Source organism: Heterodontus francisci, chromosome 1 (genome assembly GCF_036365525.1).
Source record: "Heterodontus francisci isolate sHetFra1 chromosome 1, sHetFra1.hap1, whole genome shotgun sequence".
Lineage (NCBI taxonomy): Eukaryota > Metazoa > Chordata > Chondrichthyes > Heterodontiformes > Heterodontidae > Heterodontus > Heterodontus francisci.
Window position 1 is genome coordinate 266,939,709 of NC_090371.1, and position 22,820 is coordinate 266,962,528.

At 42.2% G+C, this 22,820-nt stretch overlaps 1 protein-coding gene across 1 annotated transcript in view; it reads left to right on the forward strand.

Moving 5' to 3' along the window:
- Nucleotides 1-22,820, forward strand: part of LOC137376194 (janus kinase and microtubule-interacting protein 1-like) — a 398,950-nt gene that overhangs the window by 278,915 nt on the left and 97,215 nt on the right. Inside the window, exons 9-11 of the mRNA XM_068044290.1 lie at nt 14,617-14,736; nt 17,043-17,171; nt 18,223-18,306. Of these exons, the coding sequence (XP_067900391.1) occupies nt 14,617-14,736; nt 17,043-17,171; nt 18,223-18,306 (333 nt within the window). The remainder of the gene's footprint in view (nt 1-14,616; nt 14,737-17,042; nt 17,172-18,222; nt 18,307-22,820) is intronic.

A 22,820-nucleotide genomic window follows, 5' to 3' on the forward strand; every position in this document is an offset into this window, starting at 1 on the left:
TGAATCAAATAAATGCCAAAAATGGCAGTTTAATGAATTAGAATTCTTGGTGTAAAATTATGGATGATTCTTAAAACTATGTTTTGCATTTGGGATTTCTCTTCTGTTCAAACTTGCACCAAGATGTTATTAAAATGGTGTATTAGTTGCAATTATTCTACTGTATTTTTTCCCAGGTGCATTTGTTGGCATCTACTCAAGTTACATGGTCATACTAATCATGAATGAATCTGTCATGTCCCACCAGTATGGGGAATTCAATTTAATGGATGGAATTCATATGTAAACAGTTGTCCCTCAAACATTTTTTTTTAACTCCTAGATCCATGTATGGATATCAAAGACATAACCTTCTTCCATGTTTCTGTCAGTGAATCTCTCATCCAGCTGCTGTGAGGTCCACAAGAGCAGCTTGGAAATTACTCTTCTTTCCCTCCTTTTTTTTAAAAAACCAAAATCATATTCTCCTATTCGAACTTGGTTGAACCTGTGCTTCAGCTTTTTGGCAGCATGTCACTGGCTCCAATAAAGCTTATTAATGTAGAGAATTGGCTTTGCGAATTTGCCTGTTTTGGGATTGGCAGCTTTCCATTTTTTGAAAATAAACATTATTGCTAGAAAAAGAAGATTTCAAACCTGGGTCTCCTAATATCTGGTCGCAATTTTACTTCAAAGTATACAGGCAGCCACAAGACAGCAGCTCCTTTGAGGGTTGATATGCAACAAGTAAAGGAAGGAAGAAAGAAAGACTTGCATTTCACTTGCATTTTCCACAATCGCAGGATGTCCCAGATTGCTTCAGAGCCAGCTAAGTGGAGTCACTGTTGTAATGTAGGAAACACAGCAGCCAGTTTGCCCACAGCCATGTCCCACTAACAGTAATGTGATAATGGCCAGATAATTTGTTTTAGTGATATTGGTTGCAAGACAAATACTGGCCAGAACACTGGGGAGAATGTCCTGCTCTTCTACAAAATGGTGCCTTAGTAGCTTTCATATCCCACTGAGAGGGCACACAGGGCCTATATTTAATGTCCCATCCGAAAGATCACACTTCCAACAGTGCAGCACTCCCTCAGCACTGTGTTGGGGTGTCAGTTTGGAACTGGTGCTCAAGTTGCTGGAGTGCGACTTGAACCCACAAATCTCCTGGCTCAGAGGCAAGAATGCTATCCACTGAACAAAAGAAAGGGTACAATCTTAGTTTCTTCTGAATGAACAAAATGGCATTATTTGAATCTTTTGTCAGATTTGATTGTTCCACAAGTGAACAAAAGAGTCTTTGCTGTTGAAGGTTGAGGGCAAACCCCGAGTCTCCCACTGGTGGGGAAAGAGTACTTGGTTGTAATCCTAATTGTATGTGGTGGATACTGTAAAGATAGATTCCAATCAGTGTCCCCTTTATTCTTTGTGAAGCACCTTCCATACATCATAAATCAACACAACTGGCTGTTTCTTTTGGGCTGCAAACTACTTGTGTTGTTCAAGAATTACTTTAGAGATTGCTCTTCTTGGGAATATGTCACTTTGTTTCTGTTAGGAAAATTACTAAGAACCCTTGAGTAGCCTGCCTTTCAAAGAGCACAGACGCCCGAGTCCTAGCAATAATGCTCCAGCGTTCTAATGCCATTAATAGGGTGAGAAGTAGCTCATGGGATCTAATGGTGTGTTTTATAAATCCAAACATCACTTCTGGAATTGTATTAGACATTGTATTACAGTTCATAACATTATTATACATCCCAGGACAGCTTTGTTATTTAATCTCTCCTGCCCTCTGCCCTATCACACACCTTCCCTTTTGTTCTCTTCCCCACCAACACCACCCACCACTCCCCCCACCCCACCCCTTCACTTGCTTAAAACCTAGTTCTTTTCTAACCTTTGCCAGTCCTAATGAAAGGTCACAGACCTGAAATTTAACTCTGCTTCTCTCTCCACATATGCTACCTGATCTAATGAGTATTTCCAGCACTTTCTGTTTTTATTTCAGATTTCCAGCCTCTGCAGTATTTTGCTTTTATTATTATACATGTTGGACTGAATTTAGCTTCTGTTCATGGAGTTGACTGTGTTTTATAATTAGTGGTTTCATCTGAAATCGGTGAAACGTTATTAACAAAACAAAAATTCAAGTGCCTCTCCTAATCAGTAGGGAGAACGTTTAACTATAATAAATCAGCTTAGATTTGGCATCTGTTTTTTCCCCTGTGCTCTGCTCAGTAACACTTTAGATTTCTGATCAAAAGTCGTTTATTGTTCCTATATTGATGATGATGTTCATCTTAATTGTTTCCCCATTCGGTGCAAGTCAACAACTCCATTGTCGTTGTATTATATGACTGCTGGGATGGTCGATGGCAAAGTTGATGCACCCTTTTTTTGTCCAGCAATTCCTATATTCCTAGATGTGTGGATTCCTTGTTCTGCAGTATCTTGTGATGCTGTTACAAGAAGCTATATAATTTAAACATTGGTAATGTGGTTTTAATGCTCTTGGTCCCTTTGAGAATGTAAAACACGTGCACTGAAAAATTCTGTTTAAAGTATGTGCTATGAACAGGATGTAATGAGCAGTAAAATGAATGAGAAATGTCTGTAAACTTCAAATTGCCATGCACATCATCGAACTGGCTGCTCAGATTCACTGGAGTGATGCCTGGGAGATTCTGGTTAGTGATGAGAGTGCAGTTGTACAGAACCAACAATGCTGACAGTGGGAGGAGGGGCCAGAAGACCCAGGTGGGCGTTCCATAAGAGCCTTGGGAAGTATTGGCATTGCATGCGCAAGTCACATTTCCTTGGATTTTCATCCGAAGCAAACAGCACCAAAGAAGATGTGAAAAGACAAACCTGAAAATTTTTGCACTGATGTTAGCAGCCAGCTATTGGTTCCTCTTGATTATATGGAAGATTTAATAATTGCTTTTCCATCTTCCTCATATTATTGCTGGGTAACTAATGCTTGAATAAGAGAGATATCGTAAAGTATATCAAGAATTAAAATGGAATATTTGCTACTAGTACTGTATTTTTCCTGTTTCATCTGCTTATGTGCTTTGGTTTGTCTGTATTTCTCTGGCTGCCAAGAAATGACTTACAAACATGAAGGTAAGAATGGCCTCCCAACAACTGAGGATTTTTTTCCCTCTAAGTAGCGTGAGATAAGGCTGTTGAACTAGTTCTGTGAAACAATATCATCCTCTGCTTTCTTTTTAAAATGTAAACATGTTTCTGTCAGAGGATAGTAGAAATGTTTTGACTGTAAATACTGTTCTGAATTAGTGCGTTTTTAAAACATCCTTCCCCCTTTGTACATTTGTTTTCTCTTGGGTTCTGTACTGTGCTCGCAGCTCAGTTTGCATTTATGTTGCCCAAATGTAAAAATGAATTAAGAATGAGAAAGCAATTTAGCTTATAATAGCAGAAACACTTTTAAAATGAGTAGTAGAAATTAGCTTTCTAATCCCGTTTGACATGAATGAAAACCCAGGTGAGTAAAAAATGTGGTATCTACTGCATTTTAATTTAAAACCAAGTCCTTGCAGTGGATATAGATGATTTTTGAAAAAAGAAATGAATCTCATTGAGCTTTGCTGATGCCCATGTGTACTTAGAAATGCTAATCATGTCTGAAGAAGGCTAGTAAAATAGCAATGCTGAATGACTGATGTACAGTTGAGGGGAATGTAAGGAACTGCTGAGCCGACTTGCTCAGTAGCACCTTTCAAAAGACCTCATTGCTGGTGGAGAGAGTACTTTCAGTGAATTCCTTCCAATTCCTCCTCCTTGGGTCTTTTTATGGAAATGTGCTTAACCTTGTACTGAAGGGGGAAAACAATCATTTCAATTGTTGGTTGTACCCTTGTGAAGAACTGACATCTCGGGTCAGATAGGCTTTCAAGTAATACTCAAGTTGATGTAAGCCTTGAGGGCCTGCTCAGTGTCAAGCTGCATTAAAACAGCTGGGGCACAGTATTATTCAGTAGTGCTCCGCTTCTGACTGACCTGAAATGTTTCACCTCTCCTCTGTGTGGGGAACAGTCATCCCCTAACAGTATAGTCAACAAAAGATCACCATCCTGTGAAGTGGGGGTCCAAACTCTTCTGTGATTTAGCGCATGGCCTTAATCTAATTGTTAAAGCATTCAGTGAACAGGCAAGTTGAGTCTAAAAGTTAAAACTGAGGACTGAATTTTTCTGCGTACTGTTAAGTCATCCCACCGAAGCTGAAAGCGGGACGTGACTCCACTGCAGCGGGTGGCGGGACCCGGTGTGGCATATTGCCAGCAGTGGCTAATTGACAAGCTGCCGCTGGGGCTGCCAACCAATTAGGGACAGTGGTCTGCCCCCAAGAGCTGGTGGCCCAATCAGAGGCCTAGCAACTCAGCAGCCTTAGCAGTGCCATCACTAGCTCCAGGGAGACGGCACCTCAATGGCAGGGCGCCTTCGGAGAGCGTTGAGGTAGGTTGGGGCAGCACCATTGTCCCTCCCCGACTAGAGACTGCTGGGAGTCTGCTAGGTTTCACTGGGCGGTCTTTCCATGCCCCAGGAGGTGGAAAGTGGCCCTTAATTGGCTACTTAAGTGGCTCAATTGGCCATCCAGCGGGTGACCGTCGCAAACATTCCTGCCGCTGGCAATATGGCATGGCAGTGGGAAGACACTGGCTCCCCTCCCAACGCCTTTGCCACCACGCCCCCCCCCCCTGCCATTTTGCTAGCCTTCTCTCTTCCTAGCCCATCACAAATGGGTCAAACAAGTTCAGCCCTGAGTCCATCTTGGTGTCAGAAAAAAAAATGATGATGCAAGGATTCCCTAAATTAGTCTCGAAGTATTTGTGTGAAAATGTTGATCATGGTGAGCTGAGCTCAGAGCCTTTGAAGTTATCAAGGGTGACAAGCCCTTCCTTTCTGATATGTGGATTTGAATCTAGTTTATTAGTAGGATATAGTCCCTGTGGTGGCTGTAAGGGTCCTATGTGGAACAAGTTTGGACAGTATCAACCTGGTTACTAGTTGGTATGGGTGCCCAGCACGTATTTGCCATTAAAGGTTACATTTTCAGTGATTCCACTTCTGGTTCAGGAGCACCATGAATTAGGAATGCTTAACCTTCATATCTGATTTTCCGATCTGTGTTCTCATGAGTGGAATCTCCGCAAAGTTTAATTCTCAGTTGGCAATCTCACTCTGATGGCTGATGTGGGAAATGCTTTAACTGAGATTAGCACTGAGGTACATTATTGGTATAAAGCAGAGGGAGTTTTATGCTGCTAACTACATTATATGCTGACGTGGGAATGCTTGATGCTAACATTGAGTGCTGCATTTTCCGTAGTAATATAACTCAAATTGATGATCACCTAATCCATCTTAAAAAACAAACACTTGTATTAAATATTTATATTCTGCTTTCTAAACAATTAATGTTGGAACAATGAAAAAGCCAGTTTGCATATTGTCACTTACATGTACAAAAAGTCCTATCAGAAGGAAGGTTGTGTAATTCTATGAAATACAATATTATTAACTGATAAATTACATGAATATTGAAAATTGATGAGGCTCACTGGTGATAGTAACAGATACTTCTTGATTTTTTTATATTACACTCATCTGCCAATAATTTTACCGACGATATTAACTCACTGAGAATAAGCCGGTTAACATAGCAGAGAGGGAAATGCCATGAGAATGTGTTAAGCATTCATCTGTTGATATCACCAGTAGTCATCATATCATATTTACAGCACAGAAACAGGCCATTCAGCCCAACAGGTCTATACTGATGTTTATACTCCACACAAGTCTTCCCTCACCCTTCTTCATCTAACCCCATCAACATATCCTTCTATTCCTTTGTCCCACATGTGTTTATCTAGCTTCTCCTTGAAGGTATCTATGCTATTCACCTCAACTAATCCTTGTGGTAGTCAGTTCCACATTCTACCCATTCTTGGTAAAAAGGTTTCTCCTGAATTCCTTTTTCAGTTTATTAGTGATTATCTTACATTTATAGCCCTAGATATGGTGTCATATTACTGACTAATTTATAACTTATGTAAAGATTTTTTAAGGTCAGAAAAACAACATGGAAAGAAAGTTGGATCCATTTTTATGAACTGTTATGTTAAATATGTTACGACCAAGGTGGGAGGAGTGCATAGTCTTCCTCTAGTTCCACTTCTCCACAGGTCACAACATATATTTAAATGTTTACCCAGTTACTGATAAGGCCAATCATATACTCTATTTTTATCCCAGAATAAAATACACCAACCAGGTTTCTTAATAAACAACAGAATTATCAGTTTATTAGAAAACAGGACTTAGCCAGTAAAATTGCAAAACTAAAACACACAGTTTGAAATATGAATGCAAATAGATATTCCCTTCTAGATACCCAACACACATGCTCAAACACACACCAGTTAAAAATAAAAATGAAGAGGTGTTCTCTGCAGAACAAAAAGCCGAAAAATTACATTGGCCAAATGCTTGTTCATTCTTGAAGGAAACAGAGAAGATATGGAAGGATATCAGTTGTCCTTTAGTCTGGCATCCAGGTACACAGGTGTGGGTCAGTGGGATCTTTTCAGAAGCAGTTCATTCTGGAGATGTCGAGAATTAGTCTGGTAGGCTTTCCAGGAGAAATGCGGCATCAGGGGTTTCAACTATCACATTGGATTCACAGGGTTCTTTGGAGAGGCGGAGAAAGATGAGCTGGGTGTTCCTTTCAGCAGGCTACAAACCCAACTACCTTAAAAACAGTCCACACCCCAACAGCAAGTCAAAACCTCCTGACCACCATAAATCTTGACATGTCACTTCTCTGTAAACAGCTCCCCTGGCCACCAAGTTTTCTGTTGTTTATTTAGCGTAAGGCATGTGACATCCAGTAAAGGTTGTTTTTAAGCACAAAGCTCAAGTGTCTTCCCAGTGACCCTTGCAGAAAAAAAATCTCATCCATGGAACCTTTTCAGATTTCCAAATGAACCAATGTCCATAACCGCCAACAGAAGTCTTCAAAGCATTTTAAGAATGGAGCACCTTCATAATAAATACAAATAACTTTATTTGGGTGTTCCATATATGAATAGAACATTCGCTCCCTCCAGGTACTCTTTTTCTTTCCATAGTCTTGTAGTGAAGGAAAATCGTTGAAAAGTTTTATGGGACCAATGAAGTATGGCAAGCTGGGCTGAGGTTTCAGCTGCAAATCCCTAATCGTGAGCTGTATTTTAATTCCCTAAACTCATCACTGAGCTAAATGCTAGCTACATGACAATATGATACTTGTTTGTTTTACTTCACCAATTTTTCCTCCCTGCTCTCCTCCCCTGAAGCTTTTGTCTCTACTGGGTTTTGGCTTTTACAGATGGCCATGCACTCTTCAATACTTCCCCTGGAAAAAAATTCTCATGTGGTATATTGAAAATATTTTGAAATGTAGCATGATTTCCCCCATGAGTGAGTTAAGATCTTTCTCGGTTTTCTATAAGCTATGTATCTATACTTCCCCATTAAGTGTACTTTTCGTATTCTAGGCTATTGAGTGTTTTATATATTTCTTAATAGTGTTAGTCGTTAAAAGTGGATAGTTGGAACTTATGCAATGGTATTAGATATCTTATCAAAACTATATCATGTTGGCTCATGACGAGACTACATTCTGGACTCATGGGGGTAGCTTTTGACTTTGTGCCATAGTGTAAAATGTGTGATAGTGAAGTCACTGCCCTTTTTACATCGCTCCACATTTTTATTTCCATTGAAGTCAAGAACCTGCCAGTTAAATCTGTCATAGAAAAAGACTAACCTAAGTCTTAGAAACAGCTTGGAATTATTGCGGAGGAAAAAAACAGAAACTGTTCTTCCTTTTCTCTTTCTTTAATACTAGTAGGCAATGCAATTCCAAGCTTAGTATTGAAACCTTCATTATTTTTGTTAAATCTTGTTTTGCAATGCTGGAGGTGCCTCATTTTGTTTAAATTTGACGTGGTCCTGTTAAATATTTCTAGAAGTATCCAATCGAGAGAAATAAAAAGACTTTGCAATGGAATGGATTTGAGATTTATGACTTTTGAAACTAATTAAGCCCTAGGAGAGGATGGTTAACATATACCACTTGCCATGTAAATTATTAGCAACAGGAGATTGGTGGATACAAACTGCATAGTCAGTCTGATGCAGTTAACAATTTTTCCTTCTGTGGCTCTAAGACTCTTTGAGGGATCCAAATGGCATGGCAAAATCCCAAGAGTGAAGTTTGAGCAGTTTACATTGTAATCAGAACTGCAAAGAGGTTAGTGCACCCGTGAACATATTTGTTTGTTGAATGATGTAATGTCGAGTTTGTATTTTCTGTTACCACCATCATTGTGACAGCTGTATTTGTTTTTATGGTTTCCGATCCTATGATAGAAAAGAGGAGATGGGCAAGGTTGGAGAAGTGGAAGTAGACTTCAGTTTTGATGGATACTGTCATGCATATATTTCCTTTTATCATGGCCTTGAACTAAAATAATAACACGTGTTTGGCCTGAAAGGGCTACATGGAGTAAATATTTTTGGTAGACCAATCTTTCAAAGAAAAAAAGTGCAAGAATAGAACTATACATCATGTCACAAATATCACCTTACAACCTACATAAGTACTATTTTGTTCCTTTGCTTCAAGCTACATATTAGTTTTCATAGCACCTGTCAGTAAAAGAGTAAAATATCAACTAATATCTCTGTTGCCCATTGCCTATAGTATAAAATGAATACAGACTGTATGTAAAATAATAGAGAACCTATAACCAGCTAGCCTGTCCATTGTGGCACTGTCCACTCTCCAATATATATCCAATTGTATTAAATTTGGTCAGTATACTCAGCAGTTTAAATATGGCATTGATCAGTGGTTGTGATGTATTTTTGCTTTCTTGCTCCACACACAGTTCATGTCAAATTTCCCTTATTTGGTTACGTTACATGTTTATATTCTGTTTGATGAAAGAGAACAATCTCCATTTGCCAACTGCATTTGGCCAGGTTGCATCACAATCGAGAAACAGAAGTTAAGTTTTAATCTCCATGCTGGGTCACTGAAAGTTGAAGTAAGTAAATGCCAAGAATTTTCATTCACTGAGGTGAATTGATGGTTTTGGTGGATATATCCTTCATGACAAATCGGACCTCCAAGTTTTTGTCGTGAATCCTTCACATTTGATTCTCTGTTTCGAACTAGTTTTAAGAGGTAACAGTTAGTGACTAAAGCACTGTTTTTACGAAAGCTTGAATTTGCAATCAAGTTCTGCAGTATAAACTCTTAACTCTTGGCAATTGGATTTGTTACAAAGCAGGTAGTCGGTATCAGGACCAGAAGGAACGACTGACCTTTCTTCAGTAGGAAGGGCAGACTCAGCATGTGTATCAGCGAGTTAACTGAATTTAGCAAAGCAGAACTATAAACTCTGACAGCTTACATTCTGACCAGAATCTGAATAGGAGGTTGTAATTATAAATATGTGTACATTTACCAAATGGTCTTATCATCTGATCGAATGACTTCTGGCTATCCATGCACCTTGGGAAAAGACAGTGCTTGTCAGGAATTTTATATAGCGGTCATGTGAACTTTCCTAATCTCAGTTTATGGTTCCATCCTCAGTTCTTGTTCAGCCATTGGTGACGCTTAAAAGAAAGACTTGCATTAATATAGTGCCTGTCATGACCACTGGGCGTCTCAAAGCGCTTTACAGACAATGAAGTACTTTTGAAGTGTAGTCACTGCTGTAATGTAAGAAATGCGGCAGCCAATTTGTGGATAGCAAGCTCCCACATATAGAAGTGTGATAAAGACCAGATAATCTATTTTTGTGATGTTGATTGAGGGATTAAATATTGGTCAGTAAACCGGGGCTAACTCCCTTGGCTCTTCTTGGAAAGAGTGGCAAAGGATCATAGAGCACTCCCTCAGTACTGCACTGTGAGTGTCAGCCTTGATTTTTGTGCTCAAGTCCTTTTGTGGGATTTGGTTATCTTATTTAACGCATTATATTTCCGCAGACATTCCCGGCGTCGGGCTCCGTGGTGGGTTGAGGGGGGGGAGCGGAAGATTGTTCCGGCAGAGGCCCAGGAGGGCTGGGCCTGATCTTCCTGGCAGCAGCGAGATCCGTGGCCGCCCCCCTGCCGCTGGGGGATGGGATCCGGCTTTGCATAGTGAAATGAGAACCATGAATACATTTAAATAAACTTACCTGGGATCTTACGGGCCCACCGCAATCTTCAGTCTTCACTTTCCCCGTCTGGGGAAAGCAGGCGTGACACTGGTGGGGGTTGTGGAGGGAGTTAAGATTTTTAGTGTTGTGGGGGGGAAGGGATGGGGTCAAATAATCATCAGGCATGTCAGGGATGGTGGGAATGGATGAACTTTAAACTTGTACCGTATGGGGTGGGAGGTCATATTTCAAAGGTAAATGTTTTTTGGGGGACAGGGCAAATACTTAATGTTATTGGTATTGGGGGGTGAGAAAGGGGTGATAGAATTTTTATTGCAACAGTGACGGTGGTATGGCTTTAAATTTATGAATTTAAATTCACCGGCAGGGCTGGCTGCTCTTTAAAAATGGTGCCTGCGCCTGCGCACAGACAGCTGACACCATTGCTGGTGTCGGAAAGCCTGCCCCCTCCACAAGATTGGTGGAGGTGGGGTGGGTGGTCTGACCCAGGCTTGTAAAATCCAGCCCTAGGAGTGCCAAGCAAAAGCTTGGTTAAAAATAAGTTTAAGGAGTATCTTAAAAGAGGAGAGAGGGCAGACAGGTTCAGCATGGGAATTCTAGACCTCAGGGCATAGGCAGCTGAAGGCATGGCCACCAATGATAGAGCAATGAAAATCAAGAAAATATTTGGAGGCGTGCAGAAATCCCAGAAGGTGGTAGGTTTGGAGGAGGCTACAGAGATGGGGAGAGGTGAGTCCTTGGAAGGGTTTGAAATCGAGGATAAGAATGTTAAAATTGCGGCAATTAAAATAGAGCTATGTGTTCAACATAAAGCTCACAAGCTCCCTTAATGACTTAGTGAGTAATTGTACCACTGGGTATGATTCTGAGCCAAAGAGCCCATGACGTCTGCACACTTAATTGCAAGTCTGTGCTGAGTTACCTGATTTCAACTGGAATGCCAGAGTTGGTTTCAGGGGCCCTGGGCTACACAAGGGAAAAATCAGTCAGGGACCCTGCTCCCCATTGCTAACCAGTGAGTCATGTGTGGATGGTGGTTGAAGATGATTTCAAGCTCCGCTGTAATGGCTTCTGCACCCATAGCTGCCGACACTTGGTAGACTTTCAGGTGCAGACTTGGCAAGATACCAGAGAGTTGCTCGCACCTGTGGAACTTTACCTCCCTGAAGAGTTGAAGCTTTTGGGAAGGGAGAAGGAGGGGGAAAACCCCATAAACATGCACTGAGTATTGACATGGATTTGTTCAATTTGAATTTAAAATGCTGAAGCAGAACTCTACTAATGGGTTCTGCAGACTGTGAAGAGTTCTGTAGCGTGCTTGCATTGCTAAGTGACTACTGTTGTTCCCTGAAGACTCAAGGTTTAGGATGATCACACATCTTTGTTGCTACGACAAATACCCTGGTGAATAATTTTTAGTTGCCTAACTGCTTGTTAAACATCAAGTCCTCAGTCATCAAATCTGACCAAGCATAAGTAGTGTTTCTGCATTTTTCTAACATTTTGTTAATCATCATTTACTGATAAAACTGTAAATGGTATCTAAAACGTAATTTTAATAAAAAGAATGGCTTAGTGTAGTATAAATACTGGATCAAAAGGAATCTATTCACCCAGTAAATTATAAAATTCCACATTAATTGCAGATAGGGACTAGCTGCAAGGACTTGTAAGAAGCCATTCTTTTTTATTCAGTTCTTGGGATATGGACGTCACTGGCAAAGCCCACATTTATTGCCTATCTCTCGTTGCCCGAGTTGCCCTGAGGAGATAGTAGTGGGTCTCCTTCTAGAATTGCTGCATGCAGAAGTTTGATACAACTGAGTAGCTTGCTAACAACAGGAGTAGGCCATTTATAGCCCCTCAAGCCTGTTCCACCATTCAGTGACATCATGCGCTGATCTGTGACCTAACTCCCTTTACTTTAATACCTTTGGCGAACAAAAATCTATCAAGCTCAGATTTTTCGAAGAAATTTTTAGACTGTGTGCCATAGTCCTGGGACTCCATAACCAGTGGAAATAGTTTCTCTCTATCTACCCGATCCGTTCTACTTAATATCTTGAGAACTTTGATCAAATCAACCCTTAACCTTTTAAATTCCGGGGATACAACCCTAATTAATGTAATCTCCTCATAATTTGACCGTTCACCTACCTAGGCTCAACTATCACCAGTAACCTGTCTCTCGATGCAGAAATCAACAAGCGCATGGGAAAGGCTTCCACTGCTATGTCCAGACTGGCCAAAAGAGTGTGGGAAAATGGCGCACTGACGCGGAACACAAAAGTCCGAGTGTATCAAGCCTGTGTCCTCAGTACCTTGCTCTACAGCAGCGAGGCCTGGACAATGTATGTCAGCCAGGAGCGACGTCTCAATTCATTCCATCTTCGCTGCCTCTGGAGAATCCTTGGCATCAGGTGGCAGGACCGTATCTCCAACACAGAAGTCCTCGAGGCGGCCAACATCCCCAGCTTATACACCCTACTGAGTCAGCGGCGCTTGAGATGGCTTGGCCATGTGAGCCTCATGGAAGATGGCAGGATCCCCAAGGACACATTGTACAGCGAGCTCGCCACTGGTATCAGACCCACCGGCCGTCCATGTCTCCGCTTTAAAGACGTCTGCAAACACGACATGAAGTCCTGTGACATTGATCACAAGTCGTGGGAGTCAGTTGCCAGCGATCGCCAGAGCTGGTGGGCACAGCCATAAAGGCGGGGCTAAAGTGTGGCGTGTCGAAGAGACTTCGCAGTTGGCAGGAAAAAAGACAGAGGCGCAAGGAGAGAGCCAACTGCGAAACAGCCCTGACAACCAATTTTACCTGCAGCACCTGTGGAAGAGTCTGTCACTCTAGAATTGGCCTTTATAGCTACTCCAGGCTCTGCTCCACAAACCACTGACCACCTCCAGGCGCTTACCCATTGTCTCCCGAGACAAGGAGGCCAAAGAAGAGTCCAGGTATCATTCTGGTGAATCTATGCTGCACTCCCTCCAAGGCAAATATTTCCTTCCTACGGTGTGGTGCCCAGAACTGCTGTCAGTGCTCCAAGTGTGGTCTAACAATTGCTTTGTATGGCTGTAACATGACACCTACCGATTTATTATTCTAGTCTCCTAGATAAAAATGTCGGCATTCTATTAGCCTTTTTGGTTATTTTCTGTACCTGTCCATGACATTTTAATTTGTGTACCTGTACCCCTAAGTCTCTTTGGATCTCCACTGTTCTAGCTTTTCACCATTTAGAAAGAACCCTATTCTCTTTTTTTGGTTCAAAGTGGATGATCTCACACTTGCTTACATTGAAATTTATTTGCCACAGTTTTGCCCATTCACTTAATCTATTAATATCTAGCTGCAATTTAATGTTTCCACCTACACTGTTCACCATGCCACCTATCTTTGTGTCATTGGCAAACTTGGATTTGTGGCTGTATATTTGTCCGAAGTGGTTAATAAATATGGTGAATATTTGAGGCCCCAACACAGATCCTTGTGGGACACCATTCATAGCATCCTGCCAATTAGAGAACCTGCCCGTTTTCCCTCCTGTTTGTCTCTTGGCACTTAGTCAATTTCCTAACCAGGTCAATAATTTGTCTTCAATTCCATGAGCTTCAACTTTAGCTAACAGTCTCTTTTGAGGGACTTTTATCAAATGCCTTCTGGAAGTCCAGATAAATAATATCCATAGATATTCCCTATCCACTACTTTAGTCACCACTTCAGAAAATTAAATCAGGTTGCTAAGGCATGACCTACTCTTTCTGATCAGCTGAAAAGAAGCCAATTCAGAGGGCAATTAAGAGTCAGCCATGTTAGTGTGAGACCAAAGTCACATATCGGCAAGCCAGGTAAGGATGGAAGTTTTTCTTCGCTGTAATGAACTAATTGCATTTTTACAATAATCCAAGATTGGCAATCATCACTTTTACTTAAATCAGGTTTTTAATTTCAGGTGGGATCTGAACTGCTAGTTCGGCCCTCTGGATAACTAGTCCAGTAGCATAGCCACTACACTACTGTACTCCCTACCTTTTGAAACCCCTTTGAGAATGAAACTGTTTAAAGTGACTGACACTACAATTTATTACAGCTGTGGGTATGAAAACCCTCTAATTTCTCCATTCCACAATTTCTGTTGTGAACAGGTCCTTCTGACTTAATAACAATGGATTGTGTTCTAGCAGCTCTAGAAATGCGGCTTCTTAGCTGACTGTTAAGACACATGAAGCAACAGCCTGACGATAACTTAATGGTGCATTGTAGCTGAGTTGGTATCACAAAGGAAATATGTAGAAGGAATGTTTGACAAAAATAGTGAGGTTTATGAGAATCTCGGTAATGGATATACTTTCATCAGTACTTCATTCTCTTCTTTTTCAGAAGCATGTTGTAGAGACATTTTTTGGATTTGATGAGGAATCAGTAGATTCAGAAACCTCTTCAATAGCCTCGTATACAACTGACCGGACACCAGCAACTCCAGAAGAAGACCTTGATGAGGTAAATGACCTTGCTATGTTTGTTAAGCAATTGAGCAGGGGCTCTGAATGGACTACGAAATCCATTGTGACAACATGCAGAATTGACTAAAGCGCTTCGCGAAAAATTAAACTACTTACACATTAGCAAAGTCCAAAAAATTGTTTGATAGTTTAATAAATAAAGCATCTCTAGTAATTGGTGTGTTTAAGAGAAAAAAAACTTCTGTAACTGACCATGTGAAAAAAAGATAGAAAATGCTGGAAATATGCAGCAAGGTTTGTGAGCATCTGAAAAGATAGGTTAAAATTTCAGGTTCTGTGGGAGAATCTACCCTAAATATAAACCTGCCTTTCTCTTTTCAGATATTGGCAAATTTGCTGTGTAATTCCAGTATTTTCTTGATTTATTGCATATGATTAACTTACAGGGGAACCTGACTATTGAAGCAGTACCAAAGCGTATTGAAATTGCGGTGAGTTGGTTATGCTGTCAGTAGTTTGAGAGTATGCTTGGCCAGTGGTGCTGGTTGTGGTAACAATGGCAGTGGTGAGAGTATATGGTGATAGTAAGAGCACATGCTTAACTGGTGCCACTGTTAGTGAAAGCATGACTGGGGAGCATTGATGCAAGTAATAATTCTGCTGTAGAAGTATACCTGGGGTGAGTTTATTCATCATTACTGCTGGTTCTATCTCTGGCTTGTTCTTTATCTTCTCTTTTGCTTGCTGTCCATTGGGCCCTTCCATTCATTTTTATTGTGGATCATCAGCATGTGATTTCTGCTCAACAGTAACCAGCTACTGGTGCTCATTTTAAGAATGTTGATTTTAGGGACCTGGGTATCCTGGTACATGAATCACAAAAGGTTAGCATGCAGCTACAGCAAGTGGTTAGGAAGGCAAATGGAATGTTGGCATTTATTGCAAGGGCAATCAAGTGTAAAAGTAGGGAAGTTTTACCGTAGCTGTACCGTAGCGGAGCTTGGTAAGACTGCAACTGTGTACAGTTTGGTCTCCTTATTTGAGAAAGGACATAATTGCATTAGAAGCAGTTCAGAAAAGGTCCACTCAACTAATTCTGGGGATGAAGGGCTTATCTTATGAAGAAAGGTTGAACAGGCTGGGCCTATACCCATTGGAGTTTAGAACGATGAGAGGTGATCTTATTGAAACATATAACATCCTGAGGAGACTTGATAGAGTGGCTACTGGATGTTTCATCTTGTGGGTGAGACTAGAACTTGGGGGACACAGTTTAAGAATAAGAGGTCTCCCGTTTAAAACAGGGATGAGGAGAATTTTTTTTCTCAAAGGGTCATTAGTCTGTGAAATTCTCTTCCCCAGAAAGCAGTGGAGGCTGGGTCATTGAATTTATTCAAGGCTGAATTTGATAGATTTTTGGTAGACAAGGGAGTCAAGGGTTATGGGGGCAGAAAGGAAAGCGGAGTTGAGACCACAACCAGATCAGCCATAATTTCATGGAATGGTGAAGCAGGCTCAAAGGGCCAAGTGGCCTACTCCTGCTCCTATGTTCTTATGTTTCTACATGAGAAATCTGGAGCAGGAAGAAATGAGTGATATACTCGCAAAGGAGAAAGGAAATAAGCAAAGAAGTAAAACCATTGAGGAAAATGTCCTGACCAAGCAGATATAAATAGGAATTAATTCAAGATCCCAAATAGTAATGGGGAATTCAATACTTAAATATGTAGACAAAGCTGTGTGAGAAACATGAAGTCAGTTGTGCTTTTGCTGTTTACCAGAGACAGGGTGAGTTGCAGTACAAAAAAGGGGAAATTATATTCAGAAAGGAACTGGAAAACAACTCTTTAGTAGTTGCATGTAAATGAGATAAATTATTGATGACCAACGATCATCAAAAGCAAAAGTAAGGAAATGATTAAGAGATTACAAATGAAGAGTAGAGAGATTTTGTTTGAAAAACCTGGACAGACAACTAACTAGCCACTAGCTAAATTTAAGAAGCAATTGCCAATGGAATGCTATATAGTGTGATGAATTATGACTCCTTTGAAACTTCAGTATAGAATTGGATCATTTCCTGATTCAACAAGGAATAAAAGGATACATATCTGCAATAGTAGAAATCATGATTAAGAACCATTAAATTCAAACTTAGAAGAGGCCTGGAACTGGAAGGGATTTTTTCCAAGTCCTATGTCCTTACTAAATACAAAAGCACAGTCATTGTTTGATTCCATACCGAAATTTTTTTTAAAGGGTGAATTCTTGCATTTGGTTCTGTCCATTAAATTTTTCTTGTGAATTGATAACTAATTCCATACATTTCCTCCATTTTATAAGGCCATAACCAGGGAAGAATCTGAATTGAGATTCCGTCAGCTTACCAGAGAATACCAGGCTCTTCAGAGAGCATATGCACTGCTTCAAGAACAAGTTGGTGGGACACTGGATGTGGAGCGAGAAAACAGGGTAGGTAAAAGATGTGGCACAGGTCACTTAATTTAGAAGTGGCATTGTTTTGACAAAGCTCTCCTTCCTCTCTCAGTTTCCATCTTGTGCCCTTCATGGCAGACTGAGATGTTTAGCAAACTATATTATTAATACAGTATCATTCATACCACCCAGCATGCAGGCACATGCTCTTTTGAGCAGGCCATAACAAAAATGTTACCTGATACAGACTGAACATTTCTGGATGCCCATAAATCTATTTCTGCACCACTCATTCCAGCAGTGAAAAACCCTTTGAAAGTGCAATGATACAATCTGCAAGAACCTATTCTACTTTGGTACGCTTAGGGCTGCACAGCATCACAAACAGCCTCAAACGCCTCCCTACCACCCCTCTAAGGTATTGCTAACCTCAACCTATATCCTAAGGTCAGGAGCATTTAAATCGTGAGCAGGGTGTCTGCCTGAGGTGTGAGTGGAAGGAGAAAAGCTGCTGCAGCACATTCTATGCCAGTTTGCCCAGAAAGCGAGAGGAATTTTGAAGCCCATGTGTTGAGCACTGCCAGTGGATTCTTATCATCTTAAGAATAGTAATGATGAGCAATATCAACTTTCCTCAATTAATTCTTTATGTGTTATTCAATGTATTAAGATGGGATGTGTGCCTAATCATGCAACACAAATTGCTCACAAGTAAGGTATGAGTGTTAGTGTTATTTTTCATTATGAAGGGCTCACTATGGTTAATCGGGAAAATCTTTCCATTGACTGGGGAGTCAGTAATAAAAGATAATCAATTTCGCATTGCTGCTAAGAGAGTGAGGAGAGAGGTGAGGAGAAACCTGTATATGTAAATTTTTTTGCAGGGTGGAATACTTTTAAGAGGGCATAGTTGAAGTAGAGACTATTGCCTGGTTTAAGGGAAGAGACGTTTGAAGCACATGGGGCAAGAGCAGGGCAATGGGATTAGTTTGGGATCGCTTCAGTAAGGAAGCAGCACAGATACAATTGGTCTGAATGTCCTATTTTTGTGGTGTAATCTATGATGAACTGTAATTTATCGTAACAGACTCGTGAACAGCTCCAAGCTGATCTCCTCCGATGTCAAGCCAAAATTGAAGACCTGGAAAAATCACTTGTTGAGAAAGGGCAGGTAAAAGACTCCAAGAACTTGTTTAGTTTAGAGATACAGCACTGAAACAGGCCCTTCGGCCCACCGAGTCTGTGCCGACCATCAACCACCCATTTATACTAATCCTACACTAATTCCATATTCCGACCACATCCCCACCTGTCCCTATATTTCCCTACCACCTACCTATACTAGGGGCAATTTATAATGGCCAATTTACCTATCAACCTGCAAGTCTTTGGCATGTGGGAAGAAACCGGAGCACCCGGAGGAAACCCACGCAGACACAGGGAGAACTTGCAAACCCCACACAAGCAGTACCCAGAATTGAACCCGGGTCGCTGGAGCTGTGAGGCTACGGTGCTAACCACTGCGCCACTGTGTGGAAATGGCTGTAATACTGATATAGACTGGCAACCTTGGTTTACTTTATATCAACAATAATCAGTAATGTCTTGGGAAACCTAGTGAAATCTAGTTTGCACAACCTGTCAGTTACTGAGCACAGTTTCAACTTTCCCAAACAATTAAATGGTCAGTTACACATGGCTTGGCTGGTCAATGCACACATCACAACTAAACATGCTCAGGAAAGTGATTCCAACAGGATGTACTGAATCAACCTGATAATTTATGAAAAATAAACCTCGGACCACCTTCTCAAAAACCTTTGCAAGTTGCTACCTTATTTTGCTCTCCTCCCTATTCCCCAAACATCAAACTTAGGCTCTTGAATGTCTGCAAGGCTACTTGCTGCTAAGTATTGACTAGCCATTATTGCTATTTTGCTCCGTGCTGAGAGTTGAGTGAAGCTCTCCATGCTGTGCTACGTTTGTTCAGGTAGTTTCACTGCTGTACTTAAAACTGGCACAACATGTAGAAATTAAATTGCTTTTTTTGATGAAAGTATGTACCATGCTACTCTTTCTATTATTCCTGTTTCTGAAAATTAATTCCAATTTTTCTCTCCCCCACCCGCCCGGCCCCGCCCCGACCCCCAACCCCTGCCAAGTTAAGCAAACATTGTGAGTTGCAGCACTTTTTGTTTTGCTTCATTAATTCCCCCTACCAGGCTGAATTTGCAGAACTCCCAAAGACGGGAATGGAGGCGGGGGCCCCCCCCGAAAATACTGGCGCTGGATGGCACATCAATTTCAAAGCGCCAGTCCTGGTGCCAGCAGTAGTCAGCGGTGCAGGGGGAGGGCAGGACAGTAATTCCGCTCTCCCTCCAGCTGAGGTCAATTAAAGATATTTAAAAGCTTGTCAGGGGTTGAAGTTCTGATTTTTAAAGAGGCGCACGGGTAAGACATGCCTTCTAAAAAGATCAGCTGGGGGAGGCAGGTACAGGGTAGCGCACCAGTTATGGCATTCCCAGGGCATCACCATGGCCCCGTAAAAGGATCAGCAGGGCAAAGGGGGACTCACCCCTTAGCACTGTGCAGGTAGCAGCGAGAGTGGGCACTCAATACCTGGGCTTTGAACAGGGTTGACACCCCACTAGCATCGCAGGGGCAGAAGAGCAGAGGGCAAGGCTGCCACGGAGAGTTGGGCAGCACCCAGCCCAAAAGGAAAGATGCAGCTGGCAATGGGGACATGACTATCAGATTTTGGGCCCAGTGGTGATGAGGGCCAACACCCTCCACAGGAAAGGCAGAACCTTAAGCAGCCTGACATAGTCATATGGAATGATGCCTTACAGCCAATGTCCCAGACACTGCCATCACCATCCCTGGGTATGCCTTGTCCCAACGATAGGACAGGCGCAGCAGAGGTGGCGGTACAATGGTATGCTGTCGGGAGAGAGTTGCTCTGGGAGTCCTCAACATTGATTCCGGATCCCATGAAGTCTCATGGCATCAGGTCAAACATAGGCAAGGAAACCTCCTGCTGATTATCACCTATTTCCCTCCCTCAGCTGATGAATCAGTATTCCTCCATGTTGAACACCACTTGGAAGAAGCACTGAGGGTGGCAAGGGCGCAGAATGTACTTTGGGTGGGGGACTTCAATGTCCATCACCAAGAGTGGCTCAGTAGCACCACTACTGACTGAACTGGCCAAGTCCTAAAGGACATAACTGCTAGACTGGGTCTGCGGCAGGTGGTGAAGGAGGCAACAAGAGGGAAAAACCTACTTGACATCGTCCTTGCCAGTCTACCTGTCGCAGATGTAACTATCCATGACGGTATTGGTAGGAGTGACTACCGCATAGACCTTATGGAGATGAAGCCTTGTCTTCACATTGAGGATACCCTCCATCATGTTCTGTGGCACTACCACTGTGTTAAATGGGATAGATTTCAAACTGGTCCAGTAACTCAACACTGGGCATCCATGATGGAAGGCTGGAACTGTATAAAACGCTGGTTAAGCTACAGCAGAAGTATTGCGTACAGTTCTGGTCACCACATTACAGGAAGGACATAGTTGCTTTCGAGAGAGTACAGGTGAGATTTACAAGAATGTTGCCAGGACTCGAAAGTTGCAGCTACGAAGAAAGATTGGCTAAGGTAGTTTTCCTTAGAACAGAGAAGGCTGAGGGGTGACTTAATTGAGGTGTACAAAATTATGAGGGGCCTAGATAGAGTAGACAGGAAGGACCTGTTTCCCCTAGCAGAGAGGTCAATTACCAGAGGGCACAGATTTAAGGTGATTGGTAGAAGGATTAGAGGGGACATGAGGAAAAACTTATTCACCCAGAGAGTGGTGGGTGTCTGGAATTCACTGCCAGGAATGGTGGTGGAGGCAAAAACCATCAATTCTTTGAAGAGGTACCTGGACATGCACCTGAAATGTTGTAACCTGCAAGGCTATGGACCAGGTGCTGGAAGATGGATTTAGATTGGGGGGCTAGTTTTTTCAGCTGGCACGGAAACGACGTGGCATGGCCTTCTTCTGTGCTGTAATTTTTCTGTGGTTCTATGAGGTGCTGTCAACCATCAGCAGCAACAGAATTGTATTCAACCACAATCTGTAACCTCATGGCCCAGCATATCTCCACTCTACCATTACCATCAAGCCAGGGGAGCAACCCTCATTCAATGAAGTGCGCAGGAGAGCATGCCAGAAGCAGCACTAGGTATACCTAAGAATGAGGTGTTAACCTCGTGAAGCTACAACGCATGACTACTTGTGTGCTCAGTAGTAGAAGCACATTGCGATAGAGCTAAGCAATCCCATAACTAATGGATCAGATAAAAGCTCTGCAGTCCTGCCACATCTAGTCGTGAAGGTGGTGAACAATTAAACAAGGAACAGGAGGAGGAGGCTCCACAAATATCCCCATCCTCAATGATGGGGGAGCCCAGCACATCAGTGCAAAAGCCAAGGCTGAAGCATTCACAACCATATTCAGCCAGAAGTGCCGAGTTGAAGATCCATCTCAGCCTGCTGCTGAAGTCCCCGACATCACAGATGCCAGTCTTCAGCCAATTCGATTCACTCCACGTGATATCAAGAAATGGCTGAAGGCACTGGATACTGCAAAGGCTATGGGCCCTGACAACATTCTGGAAGGATTACTGAAGACTTGTGTTCCAGAACTAGCCCCGCCCCGAGCCAAGCTGTTCCAGTACAGCTACAACACTGGCATCTACCCAACAATGTGGATAATTGCCCATCTATGTCCTGTACACAAAAAGCAAGACAAATCCAACCTGGCCAGGGACCGCCCCATCAGTCTACCCTCGATCATCAGCAAAGTGATGAAAGGTATCATCATCAGTATTATCAAGTGCCACTTACTCAGCAATAACCTGCTCGCTGATGGTCAGTTTTGGTTCTGCCAGGGCCACTCAGCTCCTGACCTCATTACAGCCTTGGTCCAAACATGGACAAAAGAGCTGAACTCAAGAGGTTAGGTGAGAGTGACTGCCCTTGACATCAAGGCAGCATTTGACTGAGTGTGGCATCAAGGAGCCCTAGAAAAATTGGTGTAAATGGGAATCAGGGGAAAACTTTCCACTGGTTGGAGTTATACCTAGCACAAAGGAAGGTGGTTGTGGTTGTTGGAAGTCAATCATCTCAGTCTCAGGACATCACTGCAGGAGTTCCTCAGGGTAGTGTCCGAGGCCGAACCATTTCAGCAGCTTCATCAATGACCTTCTCTCCATCATAAGGTCAGAAGCGGGGATGTTCGCTGATGATTGCGCAATGTTCAGCACCATTCACAACTCCTTAGAAACTGAAGCAGTCCGTGTCCATACGCAACAAGACCTGGACAACATCCAGACTTGGGCTGATAAGTGGCAAGTTACATTTGCGCCACACAAGTGCCAGGCAATGACCATCTCCAACAAGAGAGAATCTAACCATCTCCCCTTGACATTCAATGGCATTACAATCGCAGATTTCCCCACTATCAACATCCTGGGGGTTACCATTAACCAGAAAGCAGCCATATAAATACTGTGGCTATAAGAGCAGGTCAGAGGCTGGGAATGCTGTGATGAGTAACTCACCTCCTGACTCCCCAAAGCCTGTCCACAAGGCACAAGTCAGGAGCCTGAAGGAATACTCTCTGCTTGCCTGGATGA